The sequence below is a fragment of the Polypterus senegalus genome, chromosome 1 (assembly GCF_016835505.1).
Source record: "Polypterus senegalus isolate Bchr_013 chromosome 1, ASM1683550v1, whole genome shotgun sequence".
Classification (NCBI taxonomy): Eukaryota; Metazoa; Chordata; class Cladistia; order Polypteriformes; family Polypteridae; genus Polypterus; species Polypterus senegalus.
The window spans coordinates 320,157,622-320,181,063 of NC_053154.1; the positions used below are offsets into that span (position 1 = coordinate 320,157,622).

At 37.9% G+C, this 23,442-nt stretch overlaps 1 protein-coding gene across 5 annotated transcripts in view; it reads right to left on the reverse strand.

The window, feature by feature from the left end:
* Positions 1 to 2,846: 2,846 nt before the first annotated feature.
* Positions 2,847 to 23,442, reverse strand: part of nap1l4a (nucleosome assembly protein 1-like 4a) — a 66,766-nt gene continuing 46,170 nt past the window's right edge. For 4 of the 5 annotated variants that reach the window (XM_039737007.1, XM_039736988.1, XM_039736997.1 and 1 more), the window contains exons 10-14: positions 16,760 to 16,782; positions 16,300 to 16,416; positions 15,329 to 15,364; positions 11,301 to 11,351; positions 2,847 to 3,785 (exon numbers count right to left, since the gene is read on the reverse strand). In XM_039737007.1, coding sequence (XP_039592941.1) covers positions 3,747 to 3,785; positions 11,301 to 11,351; positions 15,329 to 15,364; positions 16,300 to 16,416; positions 16,760 to 16,782 — 266 coding nt within the window. In that variant the 3' untranslated portion in view covers positions 2,847 to 3,746. Of the gene's footprint in view, positions 3,786 to 5,038; positions 5,068 to 11,300; positions 11,352 to 15,328; positions 15,365 to 16,299; positions 16,417 to 16,759; positions 16,783 to 23,442 lie in introns of all 5 variants that reach the window. The other variant, XM_039736978.1, reaches the window with a different exon arrangement.

Genomic DNA, 23,442 nt, shown 5'->3' on the forward strand with positions numbered 1-23,442 from the left:
AGGTGATTTTTAAGTTTTCAGGCATTTCAGGAAACTGGCAATCCGGCTACCCATGCTCTTTTAACACTGCCACACAGAGTTGCCAGACATACAGTTTTCACGGCAAAGTGGGCAATTCTTGCATACATTATGGGGGCAAAAATATCAATTTGGCAATGCACCATTTTGGGCTTTTTTAAAGAGTTTTGTGCAGTCCACCCAAATAGCAAAAACATTGATAGCATAAAAACAAAAACGGAAAAGGTGGAAAACCATCAATAGTAGCAAAACTACATTCAGAAGAGGTCATCCCCCGGAACTAATGTTCAGGCACAGACACTAGTGGGATGGGTAACCATCTAGGAGAAGCTTATGTTGGTGCTGGAAGAGGTGTCTGTGAGGCAAGCAGGGGGCACCTACCCTAGGGTCTGCATGTGGATCCCAATGCCCCACTGTAGTGATGGGAACACTGCTGGAAAAAAATGATGCTGTTCTTCAGATGAGATGTAAAACTGAAGTCCTGTGGTCATTAAAAAGAGCTCTGGGAATTCTTCGTAAAGAGCAGGTTGTATCCCGATGTCGTGGCTGCTACACTGCCCTCCATGACCTGCTCATTCTGGCTCCCTAGTGTATGGTGAGCATACTGGTGCAAAAATGCCGCAACTTGCAAGGCTTAATTTACTTTAACTCTTACAGGGCTAATTATTTTTATCCCAGGGCTGATTTTTTTTTCCAAAAAACTCTTTTTAAAAAAGCACTCAAAGCAATGGGTTTCACAAATCAACATAAAATACTCATTTATGACAAATGTCACAGTTTTATGTTCCACAAGCCTCTACAGCATGTAAACAAACATACTTAATACATACCCGTTTGTCTCATCACTCATACACTGAAAGGCATTTTCTGGAAAACAAACAACTTGATGTGTCCGATAATGCATAGTGTCCACTAGCACACCGTGTCATTTGATGAAGTCCAGAGGCCAGCTTGCCTCACATGGATTTTAGTCCTCTCTGGGTGAATGTTGCTGTAGGTGCATCACCTACACAAGCGTGTTCAGCACTACAAATCAGATGGGAACCTATCAGCTGATACACATACCCGACTTTCTTTTCGATCTCCAGATCACTTGCATCAAAATCGGAGTTCGATAACACAGAATCCGATTCAGCAATAATACACAAAAAATAAATATGCAAGGAGTATTTTGCTTTGTGCATTCGTGTTGCTCTCACGCCTGATGATGTTGCCATTCTAGATTGTTATTTGCTCCACATAGGAATTCAACAAGTCTAACATTCCTCCAAGCAAAGAGGGTCTACCTATAACATAACAGTGAATTTTACCAACATTTACAGCTTTTATCGCCCTTTGACATCCACCCTCAACCCTTTGTGTTGACAAAAGTCAACATCCACTCTAAAAGAGTTGACAGCTACAGAACATCTGTAGCTTGTAACTTATTAGTTGTTCCCCAACAAGGCCCATTTGTAATATTCTGAAATTTCCTTATCGAAACTTTAAATTTTAAACCTCTGACAGTTCACTGCTTACCTTTTCACCATTTTAGGTCATCAATTGCATTTCAACTGATTAAATTCAAAGAGGGCACACTGACATTAAAGCACAGCAGTTCAAGTCATCTCAGGAAGACCTACCCATTCTCACCACTGGATTAGTATTGCATCCCATCAAGTGCTTTAAAAGAATCCCCTTGCTAGCTTTGTCTCCACCATGACAAATGAGTATGCTGCATCTTTTCACAGCCTAATCAAATGATTACTGCAGGTTCAACAGTCCATCATTGGGTGCACATTCTTAATAGGATCTACCGAGATTGATAATTAACCGAACATGAAGGTCTTTGAGATGTTTTGAGAAAACTTATGATAGAGTACCATTGTCAAGAGGTGCATGAGAGAGAAAAGGAGTAACAGAGAGGTGTGAGGATATGTATGAAGGAGTGTACTCAGGGTTGGGGTAAAAGACAAGATCACAAATCTAGCAGGTCTGCACCAGTGATCTTCTTGAAGTCCTAACCTCTTTGATCTGGTTATAGATGTGATGATCTGTGAGAAAACAAAACAATTCCCCTGGTGAAGGCTTTTTACCAATTACACTGTGTTGTACAACACCAGAATGGAGGAAGTGGAAAGGAAGTCAAAAGAAAGGAGAAGAGTTTTAGAAGCTCTGCAGAGGGCGTTGAAGACAGCAAAGGACATGCACAGCACTTGCCACCTAGAAAGGCAAATTATATAATTAAAGACCTTTGCACTATCACGTTCTCAATGCTCTTACACTGTATGGGGGCACTGGCACCTGCTCAAGTAGATTTGCAGACATTTTCTCCATAACAAATTGTAAGGTTGCTGAACAGTCAATTAGAATTTTAAATACTGTAACATAATAGAATTAATATAAATATATACAGTAATATGAAATTCATTGTACTATGTACACAACATACCTGCCTTGATTTTTAGGATTCTCACTCAACTGTAAATCATGAAATGTACAGATTGAAATTACTAAAATAAGCAATATTTTCATGTGTTTTTAAAACATACGGTTGCCAAAAACATATTTTGAATGAAACAATAAGTTTAACAAGATCACATTTTAAATCTCTTAATAAAACAAATGAAATACCCAATCTTTAAAAAAAAAAAAAAAAATCAAAAAGCAGGAGGCTCCTTTTACGTTGCACAGTTTTAATAGAACATTCTAGAGGTATTCTGTACAAATTGAAACACCATATTAAGTAACAAATTCCGCAGAACAATGTAAGGCCATAATGCTCTCTTTTTGCCAGATCATGTTGCTATCACAATTTTCTCCTATTATTCCTTTTAGTTTAAAATTGGTTTTTTTTTTTTGTTTTGTTTTTTTTAAACTTCAAATGAAGACAAGCGCTGTATAAAAATGCATTAAGGTGCATTTTTTGAAAACAGTAAAATCCAATTCCAAAGTTTCATTCAGAAAATCTATAACTCATGCACTGTTATGTGCAAACTATTTGGCAAGTTCTCTTAAGTGTATTTTCGTTCATTAAGTACTTAATAAAAACTGAAAAATAAGTATTTAGGATAGGGCAGCTTCTTAGAATTTTCTCAGTGATGGCAAAATGAACAAGTAATATCAACACACAATCTGTGGGGAGGGATGCTGAACAGCAGTGCAAAACTGGCAATATAAGGAACCCTAAATAAATTCAACAGAAAAAATATAAAATAAATAACTTATATGAAAATGATGAAACAGAACAGTTAATATGTTTTCAAAATTATTAAATATTGCTAGGCAAACCCACAATCAAGCTTTAGCCAATACCCTTGGGACTACAAAGCTCCCCTTGCCTATTTATAAAAAGAGAACAAAACCCTGAGTATCCTAGAATGGAAAGGACCTGGGTTGTTTATATTTAAATATATGAATTCTAATCTTTCAGATATGGAATGTGTGCTAGTGTATCAATTGTCAATTTATAATATAAATAGCACAAATTTGTAAGAGTTTGAATGCAAAATTGAATCTTTCAATTTTTCATTTTCTCCCTTTTCCAAATTCCACTTTAGAATTTTTACTGTGTACAAAATAGAGCCAAAATTAAGAAATTGTAACAGGAAAAAAATACATGCATTTTAATCTTATTAACTGAGGAGTGTGCTGCAGGGGAAAGGCAACCAGATCTGCAGATTGGGATATGATACATTTAGGTTAACGTGGCATCTGCTAGTCTCTTCGGCGGCAGTGGCAAGTCCATGCTACTGCTGTTTGCATTCAGGAGGCTGGACAGCATCTTTCTAGGTAGAGAGGAAAAAAAAAAACAAAACAATTACATTTACAGCAAACAATGCAACTCTTTAAAATAATGTGCTACGTCCAGCTTTATAAATCTTCCATCATCACAGCACTCAATATTTCCCAAAGAATTAAGAGGCATAATGGGAGGAAAGGAAAAAAAAAAAACACACACACACAATTTATAGAAATATGAATTTCTAGCAGAAAAAGGGAGCAAAAGAACATCATATACAATAAGTCAAAAAAATCGAGGACAAATTCATAAAGATAAATGTTCTGTCTGATAACTATGAAGAAATGCTAAAGGTATGCTAAACTACAGTTGATAGAGAAACCTATGAGTACAAAATACTGAGCTTACAGTAAGTGCATGTACCCTGAATGTTGCTAATCTGAAATGCATCTAAGGGTCAAAACAAAAAGCAAGAAATGTAAAAACAACTTAAATGTGGCAGTTCATGAGCCTAAAAAAAAATGGACTATCAAGTTCAGTTCTGCTGGCTCAGCCAAAACAAGAAATATGATAATACGAAGGCTTTAGGAAGAGACATTTAAAGAGTTTTAGAAAATGGTTTTGGAGCTCTTGTGATTAATAAGGCTAAACATTGTGCATTAAAATGCACAGATCCTATTTTTGGTCAACATGGGACACTAAGGCCAAAAAAAAAAAAAAAAAGAAAACTAGCTAGACCCTTTACGCTCTGCACCAATGGCAGACTAATCAGTGTTGTTAAATAGAGAAATGTTCCATTTTAGACTACTGTTAAAGCATTAGATTAAGACAATCTAAGTCAAGTTAGTTTTTCAAGCATTTTGCTATATTTAGATTTGTTTGATTACTTATAGTGCAATATTGAAATACTATATAAGAGGTTTGACAAACTAGAGACCATTTGTTGCTTGTTTGTTTAGCTAATTGCCAAGCTGTCCCAGTATCTCACTCAAATATTTTTAAAAGGTTTTCAAAGTTTCTGCATCAACTACACATCTAATCATCAAAAGGATGTCTACTATAGCGAGTTGGAGACGAAGAAATGGCTCATGAATAAGATATCTTAGGTCTCTCAATAACATTTAAAACCAGGAATTGTACAAAAATACTAAAATTAGCAAAATTAAGACAATACACTTCCTGCTATACAAAGAACCCTGCAGAAACACAATGAGAAGGACTGAAATATGAATAAAATGGCAAAAGGAGGTAGAACAAATCAAAAGCTAATGGCAAACACTAGTCTATATGCTGCCTTACCTAGAAATGCATGAACACACCAATTATTCCTAAATGAAGGGAACAAAAAGCAAATCAGCAGACATGTAATCACACATGGTAAAAAGCAACCATTTAATATTTCAAATGAAACAAAATGTGAAAAGGGGAGAAGTGATGAAAAAATGTAAATGTTCAAACTGATGAAATTTTGAAATAAGAGATATTAAATCTCCCAACATGGGAAAAATGTAACGTATCAAAGCTAAAGCCAGTTCCCAAATAACAATGGTAAACTAAAATCTGTGTTCCCACCTTTTGGCGAATACCACCTAAAGCTATTATTCCTGAAATCAGCAACCCAATAACAAAACCATGCTAAGAGGCACAAGTGTCCTCTTCGTGATTTTATAATTAAAATTAGGCATTTTTTTGTTTTTTAACTTCCTGAAAACTTGGATTGATGTATGGACTCCAAAAGCCAGATTTTAGCTAGTGATCTGTGTCTCTTAATGCACAAATAAATTGTACGGAGGGTGGGTCCACACTCAAGTAGAAAAAACTGTGGACTGGTTGCTGTTACAATGTGTGCAGTTTACTGTACGCACTTGTTAAAGATCTAAAGAACAGGATAGTGTGTGACATGCAAATTATATAGGCTGCCAAACCCAGTCTTAATTATTTAAATCGATGAAATTACAACACCAAGCCCAGCAATTATCTATGAGGAGATCACATAAATGGGATTAAACCCCACCAGAGTAAAAGCTACAATATTCGGCACTTAATAGGCACATGCCCCATATTATATTATATATATATATTGTCCGAGAGCAGAGTAGATTAACAACACACTTCCAGATGACTCCACATTGTCTACCAAATGTTTGCTCAGGATTTTTTTTTTTCCTCCAATGACCTTTTTTCGTTTGAATGTTGTATGAATTCATAACTCTTCACTTTTTTCAGTCAATGTGTGCTGTTGTGACATCAAGCAATATAATGGCTAAAATTTCATTTTATTAGGCCATAATTTACTTGACCGCTTGCATAAACCTGTCAAAAAAAACCCTGATGCTGCATAACTGACTCCATCCATCTATCCTCTTCCACTTATCAGAGGTCGAGTCACGGGGGCAGTAGCTTGAGCAGGGATGCCCAGACTTCCTTCTCCCCGGCCACTTCTAGCTCTTCCGGGGGAATCCCGAGGAATTCCCAGGCCAGCCGGGAGACATAATCCCTCCAGCGTGTCCTGGGTCTTCCCCGGGGCCTCCTCCCAGTTGGACGTGCCTGGAACACCTCGCAAGGAAGGCATCCTGATCAGACGCCTGGAGCCACCTCATCGGACTCCTCTCAATGCGGAGGAGCAGCAGCTCTACTCTCAGCCCCTCCCGGATGACTGAGCTTCTCACCTGATCTTTAAGGGAAAGTCCAGACACGCTGCGGAGGAAACTCATTTCAGCCGCTTGTATTTGCGATCTCGTTCTTTTGGTCACTACCCATAGCTCATGACCATAGGTGAGGGTAGGAACATAGATCGACTGGTAAATTGAGAGCTTTGCCTTACGGTTCAGCTCCTTTTTCACTACAACAGACCGATGCAGCACCCCCGTCACTGCGGACGCCGCACCGATCTGCCTATCGATCTCACACTCCATTCTTCCCTCACTCGTGAGCAAGACCCCAAGATACTTGAACTCCTCCACTTGGGGCAGGATCTCGCTCCCAACCCTGAGAGGGCACGCCACCCTTTTCCGGCTGAGGACCATGGTCTTGGATTTGGAGGTGCTGATCCCCATCCCAGCTGCTTCACACTCAGCTGCGAACCAATTCAGAGAGAGCTGAAGATCACGGCCTGATGAAGCAAATGGGACAGCATCATCTGCAACAAGCAGTGACCAATCCTGTGTCCACCAAACCAGACCGCCTCAACACCCTGGCTGTGCCTAGAAATTCTGTCCAGAAAAGTTATGAACAGAATCGGTGACAAAGGGCAGCCCAGGCGGAGTCCAACTCTCAATGGAAACGGGTTCGACTTACTGCTGGCAGTGCGGACCAAGCTCTGACAATGGTTGTACAAGGACCGAACAACTGACTCATTGGCACAAATGTCTAGTCAACTCATTTTCTTAGCTTGTAGTGTATACAATTTAAGTTGCACTTTTAACATGCAACTGGCAAATTAACAGACTGATTAATTATCAAGAGTGATAAAACAGTATACTGATTACCACAATTCACCCTACCTTTTCTAGCCATTTGTACTATACTGCAAATTAGCTGAAGTGTTTGTATTATTACTTTTCCCCACTTTAATGGGAGAAGAGATGCAGAAGTTAGATATATAAAGTGCTTGACCTGCTACCCACCCACTTCGTAAGGTGCTGAATATCACAACATTTACTTTAGTGTTTTGCGGGTTGGGAAACTAAGCAATATTAACACATTTAATTAAGCACTAACTTGACAACCAAAAGTAGGAAACAGGATATGATTTACATTAATCTGCTCAAAATTAATACAGTTGAAGCCCCATTATTCAACATTTTTTTCCTACTCCTGGTGACAAGAATACTTCAATTGCTTGATTATCTGATGCTGTTATCCATACATCTAAACTCTACTTGTTCTGCTAGGTAAAACAGTTAAAAGAGGAACGAAGTCTTAAATCAAATAGCTAAATGGAGGCAAAAATGATTATGTTTGAAGTGGACACAAAGTGAAGAAAGGGTGTCAAGTCATATGAAGAAGAAAAAAAAAGCAAAAGGGATTTGTTAGATGCACACACACAGGATTCTCAGTTATTAAACCCTTTTCTCTTTTACTTGTACATCAACATTCTGGCACTGAAAAAGGAACACAGACAGATCAAATTAAGTCAACGCTCTCTTAAGAGGAACTCTTCATAGAGATTTTAAAGCACTTGTAAAGTACTATATCCTTACTTAGGTATTAAAAATACTTTCAGTTCTAGCATGAAATGAATTGCCCCTATAGATGCATAATAAAACCTGTTTATAATAATATTAATCTGCTGAGTGATTCCCAAGTTCAGCCTTTCCAGAGTTTTGGCTGCTTTAATAGATTCTAGTTAAACCCATAATATTTTTTAAAGATTGATTCCACCTTATTTTGAGATTGTTTGTTTAAATTGTTCATCATAGAAGACAGCATAAGGTAATTGACTGAAAGATAAATCAAGCAGGATATAAACTACCGGTCATAAAATACTATTATGAGACAAAATGTTCTGGTTTGAAATTACAGTACAGTATGCAACAATCAATGTACAGGGGTCACCTGATACACTGAACTTTTGATCACATTTCATATCCAATAGCCCAGCGGTTCCCAAACTGTGGTACGCGTAGCCTTTTCAGGTGGTACACATCGCGGTCCCTGAAATTTAATTTATCTGTGCAAAACCCTTTATGACAAGCCTGTTGTGAGCAAAAACCAATGAAATTGTTTAAATACAATAATACGTGGATTCCCAAATTGAGTGTGGTGTGAAATTTCGTCATCTGAATAAATAAAACATATTATTCGAATCAGTATTTAGTTCATTTAACGCTACCATAATTACATTTTGCGGAAGTCAACTTCTACTTCTTCACTGTTTGAGCTTTTGGTCACTAGATGAAGACACAACGCCGACACTATTTAGTCTTCAGTAACTCTGCCTCACAGAAACAGCTCACGTTTGTTGTTATAGGTGCACTGTCACTGTATCGCATCATAGTCACTAGTTCTAAGCACAAAGTCGATACCATTTCATCTTTGGTAACTGCGTCACATACAGGTCGAAGGCAGGATTTAGTTTCGGGGTGGAATTTATCAATTTATGTACATGAACAAATTCATTAATTTTATGCGGAATTTCTTCCAATTCTTTAACTTTTATTCAGATATCGGGGCAGTTTAGACCCAAATCCCCAAATCCCAGCAAGTTGTGGGTGGTACGCAACAACTCACTTAACCTCAGGTGGTACTTGACGTCCAAAATGTTTGGGAGCCCCTGCAATAGCCAATAACCATTAAACTTTAATAAGTGACATCCTCAATAACAAATAATGCAAGGAAAAGTTTCATGCAAAATTTTACGTATACATTATATGTGCAATAATTGTTTAAACAAAAAGTAAATAATGTGTCACAAGCTGTTGCTTTAGGTTACCAAAAAGTGTTATGTATTTTTATTTGGGAATAGGTGCATATCAGCATAGCCTGTATAGTCAGTTAGCTGTCAAAATGCCAATGTTTTGTGGATGCTAAGGTAGTCTCTAACCACGGTTAAAATAGTAGCAGTGTAGGAGTTAAACATGCTATGGAGGTGCTCTTCACAGGGGTAGGAAAATCAGCTACCACAGTGTTTTGTGCGTTACCATAAAGGCATGTAACCACTCTGCCCGCCACTCTTCTTATCAATATAGTGGCATTTAGTTTTTCCTCAAGGCTGTCAATTGGCCAGTTTGCTACAGACATAGTTTTCCTGCATCAATTTAATCTGTCAGTCTTCATCTATAAGCCCAACTCTATATAGGATCTGTGTCTTAGGTCAGGAACCAAACAGACAAAAAAAAAGCCACACACTCATCTGGCTAAGTATTTATTTAAATTTCCATACAATAATGTTATCGGTCACTCAGAGCCATTCAGCACTTAAATTGCTTCTCTCATATTACAGTCACTTTAGTCACACAGAACATTTTCAAATGAAAACTTGCATAACTTCTACATGCAACCGCAAACTTAAAAAGAATTTAGGTAAAGGTTAATTCCATGCAGGAAAAATAAAATTTTATAAATAATATTTGAGCCACTGAGTCTGAATCAGATGTTAGACAGAATGTTGTTTATAATCTTTTTATATTAGTGTGAAATAATATTTAATACTATACAGCTGCAATGTTTGCTCTGAGGGTGTTGATGGAGAAGTATAGAGAAGCTCAGAAGGAGTTGCACTGTGTCTTTGTGGACCTGGGAAAAGCATGACAGGGTGAATAGAGAGGAGTTGTGGTATTGTATGAGAAAGTCGGGAGTGGCAGAGAAGTACATAAGAGTTGTATAGGATATGTACGAGGGATGTGTGACCGTGGGGAGGTCTGCGGTAGGAGTGACGGATGCATTCAAGATGGAGGTGGGATTACATCAGGGATCGGCTCTGAGCCATTTCTTATTTGCAATGGTGATGGACAGGTTGACAGACAAGATTAGACAGGAGTCCCCTGTGGACTATGCGGTTTGCTGATGACATTGTGATCTGTAGCGAGAGTAGGGAGCAGATTGAGGAGACCCTGGAGAGGTGGAGATATGCTCTAGAGGGGAGAGGAATGAAGGTGAGTAGAAACAAGACAGAATACATGTGTGTGAATGAGAGGGAGGTTAGTGGAATGGTGAGGATGCAAGAAGTAGAGTTGGCAAAGGTGGATGAGTTTAAATACTTGGGATCAACACTACAGAGTAATGGGGATTGTGTAAAAGAGGTGAAAGAGTGAAGAAGAGTGTCAGGAATGATTTGTGACAGACGAGTATCAGCAAGAGTGAAAAGGAAGGTCTCCAGGACGATAGTGAGACCAGCTATGTTATATGGGTTGGAGACGGTGGGACTGATTAGTAAGCAGGAGACAGAGCTGGAGGTGGCAGAGTTAAAGATGCGAAGATTTGCATTGGGTTGTATGGTTGGGAGATAAAGTCAGAGAGGCAAGATTGCATTGGTTTGGACATGTGCAGAGGAGAGATGCCGAGAATATTGGGAGAAGGATGCTAAGGATAGAGCTGCCAAGTAAGAGGAAAAGAGGAAGATCTAAGAGAAGGTTTATGGATGTGGTGAGAGAGGACATGCAGGTGATGGGTGTAACAGAACAAGATGCAGAGGGCAGAACAAGATGATCTGTTGTGGCAACTCCTAACGGGAGCAGCTGAAAGAAGAAGTGTGAAATTAACATTTGATACCATTTTAACATTTAAGAAGGTTCTTTTGGAACACAAATCTGATACAGGGTGAAGGATACCTGGTAATGAAATTAAAGATGCTGTGGAAAAAGTATCAGTCTGATAGGTTTGTGGATAGCTTGACAGCCAAACAACGAGGCTTCAACTGTACTGTGATTAAGAATAAATAAAAAAAAAAAGGTTTGCTTTAAACTATATTAAACAATTATGACTCAAATATATACATGATCATCATGACCACCAACCAAAAAAAAAAAAGTTCCTAGTTTCAACATTCACATATATATCAAACCCAAACTTTCACATTTATATGATCAAAAAAGGTTTGATTTTCTTCACAAAAACTAACCTTGTCCTCATATTCAGCCTCGTCATTTTCTTCCCCTTCTTCTTCAATATCCTGCATACAGACATTAACTTAAAATTAGGAAATGAAAACATACTAAAACTTAAATAAATAAAACTTGTGTTTGTTTTAACACAACAAATGTCTGATCTCCAAACAGTATGTATGCAGCCAGTTTACTCCTACAAAGTTGAAACATACTACTTGCAAGAATCTAATTAAACTTTTTACTTTAAAATAAAAAATAAATAAATAAAATCATTCACTACAATATGCTCACTCATGTTTTTGAGGAATTACATGACAATGACTGCAAATAAATGCAAGTTGAAATGGTGCCATCTACAAGTGTTCATTTGACTTGTTGCAATTTTGAGAATTTCACTTGTTATTAATTTCCTCCAATACACTGTTACATTCAGAAATCCAGAACATTTCCCCATCTGTATCTGATTTACTCCCTAAATTCTAAGAAGGCAGTTTACTACCAGAACCTTAAAGACTGACACATACAGTCTTAATATTTGGACAGAGACAACTTTTCTAATTTTGGTTCTGTACATTACCACAATGAATTTTAAATGAAACAACTCGGATGCAGCTGAAGTGCAGACTTTCAGCTTTAATTCAGTGGGTTGAACAAAACGATTGCATACAAAATGAGGCAACTAAAGCATTTTTTAACACAATCCCTTCATTTCAGGGGCTCAAAAGTAATTGGACAATTGACTCAAAGGCTATTTCGTGGGCAAGTCTGACGCTATGTCATTATCAATTAAGCAGATAAAAGGCCTGGAGTTGATCTGAGGTGTGGTGGTTGCATGTGGAAGATTTTGCTGTGAACAGACAACATGCGGTCAAAGGAGCTCTCCATGCAGGTGAAAGAAGCCATCCTTAAGCCGAGAAAACAGAAAAAACCCATCAGAGAAATTGCTACAATATTACGAGTGGCAAAATCTACAGTTTGGTACATCCTGAGAAAGAAAGTAAACACTGGTGAACTCAGCAACACAAAAAGACCTGGACGTCCACGGAAGACAACAGTGGTGGATGATCGCAGAATCATTTCCATGGTTAAGAGAAACCTCTTCACAACAGCCAACCAAGTGAAGAACACTCTCCAGAGGGTAGGCATATCGATATCCAAGTCTACCATAAAGAGAAGACTGCATGAAAGTAAATACCGAGGGTGTACTGCAAGGTGCAAGCCACTCATAAGCCTCAAGAATAGAAAGGCTAGATTGGACTTTCCTAAAGAACATCTAAAAAAGCCAAGGTCAATCTCTACCAGAATGATGGCAAGAAAAAAAAAGTATGGAGAAGGCGTGGAACAGCTCATTATCCAAAACATACCAAATCATCTGTAAAACACGATGGGGGCAGTGTGATGGCTTGGGCATGCATGGCTGCCAGTGGCACTGGGACACTAGTGTTTATTGATGATGTGACACAGGACAGAAGCAGCCAAATGAATTCTGAGGTGTTCAGAGACATACTATCTGCTCAAATCCAGCTAAATGCAGTCAAACTGATTGGGCGGCGTTTCATGATACAGATGGACGATGACCCAAAACATACAGCCAAAGCAACCCAGGAGTTTATTAAAGCAAAGAAGTGGAAAATTCTTGAATGGTCAAATAAGTCACCTGATCTTAACCCAATTGAGCATGCATTTTTTACTTGTTGAAGACTAAACTTCAGACAGAAAGGCCCACAAACAAACGGCAACTGAAAGCCGCTGCAGTAAAGGCCTGGCAGAGCATTAAAAAGGAGGAAACCCAGCATCTGGCGATATCCATGAGTTCAAGACTTCAGGCTGTCATTGCCAGCAAAGGGTTTTCAACCAAGTATTAGAAATGAACATTTTATTTCCAGTTATTTAGTTTGTCCAATTACTTTTGAGCCCCGGGATTGTGTTAAAAAATGCTTTAGTTGCCTCACATTTTTATGTAATCTTTTTGTTCAACCCACTGAATGAAAGCTAAAAGTCTGCACTTCAACTGCATCTGAGTTGTTTAATTTAAAATTCATTATGGTAATGTACAGAACCAAAATTAGTAAAAAAGTTGTCTCTGTCCAAATATTTATGGACCTAACTGTACAATATCTTATGTTTTGTTAAACTAAGTCATCTAAAAATCTTAGCATAACATGTCAAAGCCTTTCAACAGTTTACACAAAATAAGAAATGGGAATCTAGTTTACTGTATAAAAAGTACTATTTATTCCATTTGTAAATGAACTCTAAATTTGCTAAGATACATTACCACAATAGACAACTGAATACATTAGTGGACTGCACCTGTGTGGAAAATTTACATATAGCTTGCTTAGGACACCCGCCCGCACCCTCCACCCCTTTGAGGTCTGAATATTTTTTCCAAAAAACTATTTTCTGAAAATCACACAAAGCAATGGTTTCATACATAAATCAACATAAAATGGCTGTTGCTGCGTACTATGGCTGCTGTGGGCCGTTCTGGCAGCTGTGCGAGGGTGGCTTGATGACCAGCAGTAATGCTTGGCAGGGCAGCTGCCTGGCTGTCTTCATGCGGAGGTGGCAGTCGCTGTTTGTACCTCTTATTATAATCATCAAATCGGGTTTGTATCTCATCATAATAAGTGGTGGTCCTCCCAGGTGAACGCTACTATAGGCACGTCAACTATACGAATATGTTAATTTTCGATCTCCATCTCCAGATCACTTGCATCAAAATTGGACTCCAAGAACTTCAGTAATAATACACAAAATGTCATCCATGGAGTATTTTGCTTTGCGAATTTACTTTGGTCTCTCACCCAATGTCTGTCATTTTAGAGGTTGTTTGCTCATTGCTACTCATGCAGGGAATTGAGGTCAAATCCACAAAGCCAACTTTCCTTCTAGCAAATTGAGTCGAACTTAAAATGTAACATTAAGTTTTATCACAGTATACAGCAAATTAATTCGATAGAAGTTGAGATCTGCCCTAAAAAAATTATTTTAAGTTGCAATATGCCCTCCCCCCGTGTATTGGACCAGGTTTTTCGAGCATATTACACAGATGTTTGATCAGATTGAGATCTGGGGAATTTAGAGGCCAAGTAAACAATCTGAAATCTTTATCATGTTCCTCAAACCATTTCTCAACAATTTCTGCACTGTGGAAGGACTTAACATCCTGCTGAAAGAAGCCACTGCCATCAGGGATTACCATCACCATGAAGCAGTGTACATGGTCTTCAATAATCTTGTTGTACATGCCAAAGTAACACACAAATGAATGCCAGAAATCAACGTTTCCAGGCAGAACACTGCCCAGAGCCCTTGCCAGCTGGACTTCTTCCCATAGCACATCCTGCTTCAATCTCTTCCCCAGGTAAATGAGACAAACACACACCACACAACCTAAAAGAAAACATGATTCATCACATGAAGGGACTGCCTCCCATTGCTCCATGGTCCAGTTTTGATGCTCATGTGCCTACTGTGGGTGCTTTCTGCAGCAGACCCTGTCCACATGTGCACTCTGATCAGTCTGCGGCTTGGCATCCCCAGACCCAGCAAGCTGCAATACACTGTAAGCTCCAACATGTTTTTCTCACAGTTGCCATTAAGTTGTTTTTTGTTTGGGGCAATTTGTGAGACCAGACAGGCCAGCCTTTGTGCTTCACATGCATCAATGAGCCTTGGGCACCCATGATTCTTAGCAGGACACTTTGGTTTGTACTTATCAATGCAAATAGGGAACACCACACACCACCCTGCTGTCAAGCCATCACAATTTGTCTCTTGTCAAAGTGCGTTAATCCATGAACGTGCCTATTTTACCCATTTACAACACTCCTTCAAGAACTGACTGTTCACTTGCTGCCTAATATATTCCCTTTGATAGATTTTCTCATTACTATGACACCTATGTTTTTCACTTCATCTGTCAGTAGTTTACATTTTGTGGCTGATGTGTATTTAGAGTCCTCAGTGTAATCCTTAATACACAATAAATCAGAATAAGAGTGTCATGGGGCCGATATTAAAAACAAAATAATACCTCTTCTTCAACTTCTTCACCTTCTTCATCTTCAAACTATAAATGAGAATCAAAATGTACAGTTCAAATAAACTGCTCATAAAAAACTTTGACTTCAGCTGTTTGAGGGGGAAAAAAACAAAATAAATCTGAATAACTTAAATCATACCTTCTAGCCTTAAGCAGTACTCAGAGTACAAAATATGTACAAATCTACTAAAAAAAAATTAACAGTATGGACTTTTACCTACATATATGTAGCGCTTCAAAAATCATAGATAATAAAAAAAAAAAAAAACGAGATTAAAGAAATGTTTATTTTTGTCCTAGAAAAGTTCTAACAAAAACTGTCCTCTAACCTCAACTGCTAACATGCCCCCAACTTGAAGTGCTTTTGGATGGTACATTTTTACAAATTAGGTTAATAAAATGACCAAAAGCATTAAGAACACACTTGACATACTCAAGACACATTAATGTCATTATTCAAATAACCTGAAGATTTTACTTTCAGTGCAATAATGCAAAGCATTCTTCCCCTGTACTTTCCACAAGTGTCTAACAGAAAATCTAAATGTCTCATAAAATAGCGGAATATACTGGTAAGAATTCTTTTTTGATCTGTAATGCACTACACTGACTATAGTTCCACAAATTTAAAATCAACCAGAGATTAGAACTTTCATAATTGATTAAAAAGAGCAATTCTATAATTAATCAGGTCACAGTTTTAATCAAACAATTAACTTAAGCACACTGAACACCAAGTCCAACTAACCGTACTTCAGAATATATAATGCAGTTATATAAAAAGTCTAATATCTAGGCTACAATGTATTACTGTATAAAAATTGAGTCAGTCTGTTAGTTGCAACAGTTCAGGTTAGAGTAAGGTCTGTACAAATGTGTTTGGCAACTCTGTATTATTATTTCTCAAGTATATTAACATCAGGTTGAAATACAAGGAATTTAATTTTGCATCAAGTACCTACATTCTCATCTTCTATGGCTTCTCCAGTGAAATATAGTACTGCCCTTGGAACTATTCGTTCACGGAAAAAGTGACCGATTTCAAAATCTGCAGCTAAACTGAACTCTGAGTCTTCATCCTTTAAAACACAAAACAAAGAAACAGTCACAAAATATGTTATACAGATTTTTTTCTCTTTTGCAGTCACATCACTTTTCATCAGCATTATTGGGTTGGTTATAAACCATAGGGAGCATTAGGAATTCAGTGGGTTTCCTCAAGTGCACGATTAAAACAAAAACGCAGTCCAAAATTAAATGCATTAATGTTAAGCAAGCCAAATTCAATTCCATTAAACTGTTAAACAGTATTAAAAAGAGATTAAAGATATACTAAATTTGAATATTTAAAAAAATTCAACCTATACATATTTTAGTAGTACAAATTTGCAGCAGTAATGTATAGTTTAAAATGTAACTCACCAGTGTACCTCCTTCACCTAAAGCTGAGAGAGAAGGAAAAAAAAAAAAAAACACGTTTAAATGCGTAATAGGCACTTAACCTTTTAATCCCCAAAGACAGAATGTATCATTAAAAAATAACTATTACTATAAAGTATACTAAACACACAAAATTATTATTATTCGTTTCAAATAAAGTGGCATGTTTCAGAGCAAAACATATTGTATTATCAGGCATGATTAAGTTTCAAAGCCTCACTACAAAAAGTATTTTTAGAGGTTGTAAAATTTTTTTGTGAAAGCATACAAGAAATAAGGGCAGCAAAGTAGTGCAGTGGAAGTGCTGCTGCCTCACAGTAAGGGCTCGTTTATACTTCACACTCAGAACGTGTATGCGCCCGCATCATGGCTGCCACGTGTTCCCAGCATTCATTTGATGCATCCTCTGAGCAGGTCCTCAGAAATTAACATGATGCGTGCGCGAGTTGCAGTATCAGCAAAAATTTAGGGGGTGCAGTGTGCTAAAAGTTGGAATGCAACGTCAAGAGTCTCTGGTTCCTATCTGCATGTGACAGAAAGCCGCTTTGCGGATCCTACAAGACTGGTGTGCGTGCTTCGATGTTAGATGAATGGTTCGATTAGGTGAAACAAAATGCTGACATACAGGTGCATTAGTGGTGCTTTTATATTCAAATGTCGCATATTCCCGATCTTAATGACACAATACATTTTAAAAGTCTCACATACCGTCTTCTGTGCCATCTTTTTTTCTATGCATTAATCCGGTCCTGACAGTAGCGACAAACAGCAATAGATCGCCACACTGAGCACATTAAATGCGTGATATTCCAACTCTCTGCACATTTAGAATCCTTAGATTTATACTTGATATCACTTTCATGATGAAATGCATTAAAGTATGCATGTTACATTTTACAGATAAATCGGTAATTTCTTTTAAATAATGAATACTGATAATAATTACACACATGGGGATGATATGGTGGTGGAGCTTTAGTGCTGCGGTTTTGCAGGGAGTCACGTCGCCGATATTCCCTGCCTGGAGTTTAATTGTTTTCCTGCTGGGTTTCCTCAGTGTGCTCCAGTTTCCTTCCAAAGATATGCAGATTTGGTGACACTAAAATGACTCTAGTGTATGCGAGTGCTTGTATTCACCTTGCGATGAGCCGATGCCTCGCCCAGGGATTGTTTCTGCCTTGTGCCCAATGTTAGCTGAAATGGACAAATCCCTGGACTGATGGATTTAATCATTAAACATCCTTTTCAGAGATATTGCGGTAAGATGTCATCGGAATTTAATGGGTGTTCCAGACAGTTCACAACACAGTGAAGCCGAACCTTTTCTCACCATGATAATATCTCGCACTGCCACCTGGTGGATTCCTCCAGATTTACGTAAAGTACACGTGAAAGTAATGCAAGTAATGCTACCTGTGTAGCAGGAGCGTCCACTGCAGCATGCGTCGCATCAAGTATAAACCCGGCCTAAGGGGACCAGGGTTTGTGTGGCATTTGCATGTTCTCCCCATTTCTCCCATTGTCAAAAGATATGCAGGCTGGGTAATTCAGCAACATTAAAGTTGGCCTAAAGTATGTGCGTTTACTCTGCAATGAACTGGTGTCCTGTCCAGGGTTAGTTCCAGTCTTGTGTGCTCTGCTAGCTAGGAGAGGCTCCAGCCCCATAAAGGCTAAAAGATCGAAATGGAAATTAAGGTCTCAGGATGTGATATACTTTGGTTGAATTCTACACCAGCAATGGAACTGTATAATACCTTGGTAAAAGCTTTAATAATTAATTACAGTACATTACGCTTTACCAGCTCATCTGGACACCATGAACTTCAAATTTTACAAGTAACACTACATACAGGACAAGGGTGAAAATTAAATCCATACTTATGTACAGAGGCAAGAACTATTAGCATTTTCTTATATTTCAGGTTGGGCCTGTGTGTTATTTACTACATTCCAGTTTCAAATAAATTTAAAAAGTATATCTTCAGACATTAGAAAAACACTAACTAGACATTTGTAATGGCTGCAGATTTTTGTTCCAATCATTAAATAAAATAACTTGTGATTTCATTAGCTGGTAGTGCTAGCTCTTGGTTTATGAGGAAGTTAAAAAAATAAATAAATAAATAAATACTGCATTTTAATTGCTTGCCTTCTTCCAATATTTCATGTAGTATAATTTTAATAATAATGAATTTTATTTATTTGTAGGCGCCTATCTAAACACGCAAGGACACCGAATAGACAAAACCCAGATTATAAACAAAAGTTAAATACAAAAATTAAAACCAGACAGAGCAATTGTAATTAAAGAGAAAAAGCAGTCTTAAACAAAAGGAGTTTTAAGTTTAGAAATATTGAATCATTTTTAACTTTTCAAATCTAATCTCAGGTGGTAGTAAGTTCCAAAGCTGGGGAGCAGAGCAACTGAATGCTCTGCTCCCCATGGTGGTGGGACAGTCAAGTGGATGGAGGAAGAGGATCTAAGGGTACAGGAGGGAATGGCAACATGGAGGAGGTCAGACAGATATGGAGGGGCAAAGTGGAGAGCCTTAAAAGTTAGTAGGAAAATTTTGAATTGAATTCGGAACTGAACTGGAAGCCAATGAAGCTGCTGCAAAACAGGAGTGATATGGTGAATACAGGAGGGTTCTAGTAATGATGCGGGCAGCTGAATTCTGGACCAGTTGAAACTTAAAGAGATTTGCGAATAAGGACAAAAAAAAAAAAAAAGGGAACTGTAATAATCCAAACGAGAAGTGACAAGGTTATGAACAAGGATGTGGGGAATGAGGGAGGGGCAAATACGATTAATGTTACGCAAGTGGAAATATGCAGACTGGGAGATGTTATTGATGTGGGACTGAAAAGATAAAGTACTGTCAAGGATGACACCCAGACTCTTAACCTGTGGGGAAGGGGAGACAGAGGAATTATCAATAACAAATGAAAAATGATCAGTTTTGGATAATGTTGATTTTGTACCAATAAGGAGAATCTCAGTTGTGTCACTAATTTAAGAAATGTTGAAGAAAACCAGGGTTTGATTTCTGCTATGCAAACAGTAAGTGAGGAGGGTGGAGAGGAAGCAGTAGGTTTGCTAGTGAGACAGACCTGGGTGTCATCAGCATAACAGTGGAAGCTAAGGTTATATTTACGAAAGATATTGCCAAGGGGAAGGAGGTAAATAATGAAAAGGAGGGGCCCCAGGACAGAGCCCTGGGGCACACCTGAAGCAAAAGCGGTGGGTTGGCATGTGAAAGTTTTAAGCTGAACAAACCGAGTGCGGCCTGAGAGGTAGGATCTGAACCAATCTAGTAGAGTGTGGGTAATGCCAATCGAAGATAATCTGTTGAGAAGAGTAGTGTGACAAATAGTGTCAAAGAATGCACTCAGATCAAGGAGGATGAGAATACTAATTAAACCAGAATCAGCTGCCATAAGGAGGTCATTAGTAATTTTTATAAGTGCTGTTTCTGTACTGTGGAGGGGACGAACACCAGACTGAAACTGTTCATACAGATTATTTTGAGATAAATGAGAATGAAGTTGAATAGCAACTGTTTTTTCAAGAATTTTAGAAATGAAGGGTAGATTAGAAATAGGATGAAAATTACTGAAATTAGTCGGACCGGCACCAGGTTTTTTTCAGTATTGGGGTTATTGCAGCAGTTTTAAAAGATGAAGGAACAGTACCAGTAGTGAAAGAAGAGTGGATTATAGCAGAGATAAAAAGGGACCAGAGAGGGGAGAATAGAACTGTAGGGAGGGGGTCCAGTTGACAGGTGGATGGCTTAGACTTACAGACAAGATTTGAGATTTCTGAGAAAGTAGGAAGCTGAAGAGAGGAAAATGAGTGACTTGGTGAGTGAAATTCAAATGAAGTACTGGAGGAATCCATACAGAGACTGATGAAATTTATAATTTTATATTCTAATCATAGTAAGCGCCAGAAAAAGGCATTTATGTAAATCATGTGGATCACAGCAAGAATGAGTTTCTAGTTAATAAGGTTGAAACAACAATCTGCACCTGCTGTACCTCTCCAGTAGAAAGCTGCCTAACTCTCAAACAAAGGAAAATGAAAATCTATGAAAATCCATTGTGCAAATATGCCAGCATCAACTGGTCATTTTACATTAAGTTTATCTTAAAGCTCTCCAAAAAACGGGACATATATTTTATAATTATAAATGTTTGTTTCACCAGCATAGTCTATAACAATTTTAAACCTTTCACACATTTTACTATACTGCTCTGTAGCAAATGTTACTTTCATAAATGCTTTGCATTTCAAATTTTTATGTGATCTATGTAAATCATAAAAGACAATCTATGAAGTTAAAATTTCCATGCTCCTAGTTAAACATGGGCGATATGGCCTAAAATCAATATCACGATAAATTGAGCAGTTAACCTCGATAACGATAAATGGACGATAACCCCCCCAAGTGCCAAAAAAACTTTTTTTTTTTTCATTTGATGGGGCTGTGGCAGGCAGCATAGTTCCTCCAGTTATTTTGATAATATTATTCCCCCTAGACCTATTCATTGCAATTATATATTATTACCACTTTAAAGGACTGTAAAATGTCACTGAAAATAAATGAAGATAATAGTAGTAAGTACTTTTAGTGGTTAAGATTTATTAACTGAACAAAATAAAAAGTGTAGGATACAATATGTAACCATGCTCTCTAAAAAATGTGTATCCCTTGTAAACAAAATAGTTTAATAATAAATATGTTTCACATTGGCTATTCACAAAGTAAACAATGATTGTGCAAATGTAATGCCATCATGGACAAAGGCCTATCTCTGCTAAGGCCTTGAGGTAGCATATCTATCCAAATCTTCACACCCAACATCACCCCAATTCATGGTCTAATTCTCAAATAAAGCAAGCAAAATAAAGTAAGAATTAAATAAGACCTCTCAGACCATATTTACAAAATTAAAAAGGGTTGGCACAGTAATAAAACATTTTAAAAATCATGTATTTTGCTACATTTCACAGCACAACATGATCAACACTGGCTCACAATAAGTCTTCTGTAAAAACTTTCTGGATACACTGCTGCTCAGCAGTCTTAAGTATTTTATGCCTATATAAACATTATTCAAACATTAATACTTTCAATTTTGAATATGACACACAGAATTAAAGTCACTTTAAAACACACCAGATGTCACCACCCAAATATATTAAGATGTACACACTTACCGACTGCCAGGTGCAGCCTGTGCCCAAAACATTGCACCCGTGTCCATTTATTGAGCTTGACAGCTTTCACAATATTTGGGCCGTTGTCAGTTGTTATAGCAACAAGGTCCTCTTCACTGATGTCCCATGCAGACAGCATCGCTCTCAACCCTGTCCAACCATCTCCCCCGTGTGATCAGATGGAAAATAGGCCGTCTCGAGCACTCTGGTACGCAGCTCCCATTTGTTGTCGATGTAATGAACTGTGAGACTAATATACGGCTCCATTGTGCGGCTGGACCAGAGATCGGATGTGGCTGCAACGCGCTTAACGTATCTCAATTCAGCAGCAACCTTTTTCCTGTCTGTGCTGTACATGCTGGGAATGATAGTTTTTGAAAAATATTTTCGTGATGGGAGTTCGTATCTCTTGTCAATTATTTTCATGAAGTGTCTGAACCCGTTGCGTTCCACTGTAGCAATAGGAGCCATGTCTTTTGCTATGTGGTAGCCTATAGCATTTGTGATTTCTTGCCATCTTTTTGAAGTTCGCTCATATAGTTGAGTACTAGCAAATGCTTCGGTTATTGACCGCTGCCTGGTGGAGGAAGACGTTTTGCTGGTCCTCCTAATCTCTTCTCGCTTTGAGCTTTTTATGTCTTCGAATTGAATCACATGGTTGTGCTGCAGGTGGTGGAAGAGGTTGGTTGTGTTACCTTGACTTGACGCAACAGTCTTTTTGCAGTTTACATTTAACAATTTTTTGATCAATATCATCCTTGTTGAATCCAAAATGTTGCCAAACGACTGATGATGCATTTTTTTTGTTAACAAGCGTCTCCTCTTCCTCCTCCACCAGCTCTACCTTCGTCGCTGCTGCTTCAACATTTAAATCGTCCTCCATTTGTTCACCCGTGTCTCGTCTTGTTACAGGTAGTAGAGTCATGTGACTCCACCCTGTCAAGTCTGTAACGTAGCACAGCGTCTTAAAGGGACATGAACATCGCCAACCTGCACATGCCTTTTCTTTTTTTTTTAAAATACCGAATTTACCGACATGGGCAAAATGACGTCGATGAGTCATAAATTTCGGTAACGATAAATTTTTGATATATCGCCCAGCCCTACTCCTAGTTCTATATACATGGTAATTTCCCCAAGGTTTAAAAACAAAAAAAAAAAAAAAAAAGCTTTTTACAGTTTGATATAGAACCAAAAATATAATTTTCCCTTTCCCAATTCGAGTCGGTATGTCCTTCACTTTCTTTCATCACACTTTGTATCTTAAATCCTGAAAAACTAAACTGACATAGGCTATTCAAAACAAGATGAAAAACAATTATACAGCAATAGTTCTCTTCCAAGGTCCTCCAGTGTACTACAAGAATATGTGAGGACCCCATTACACAGGCTACATTTTTTTTTTTTTTTGGTGGCTAAGGCTCGACAAAAGTGCTTGTTTTTG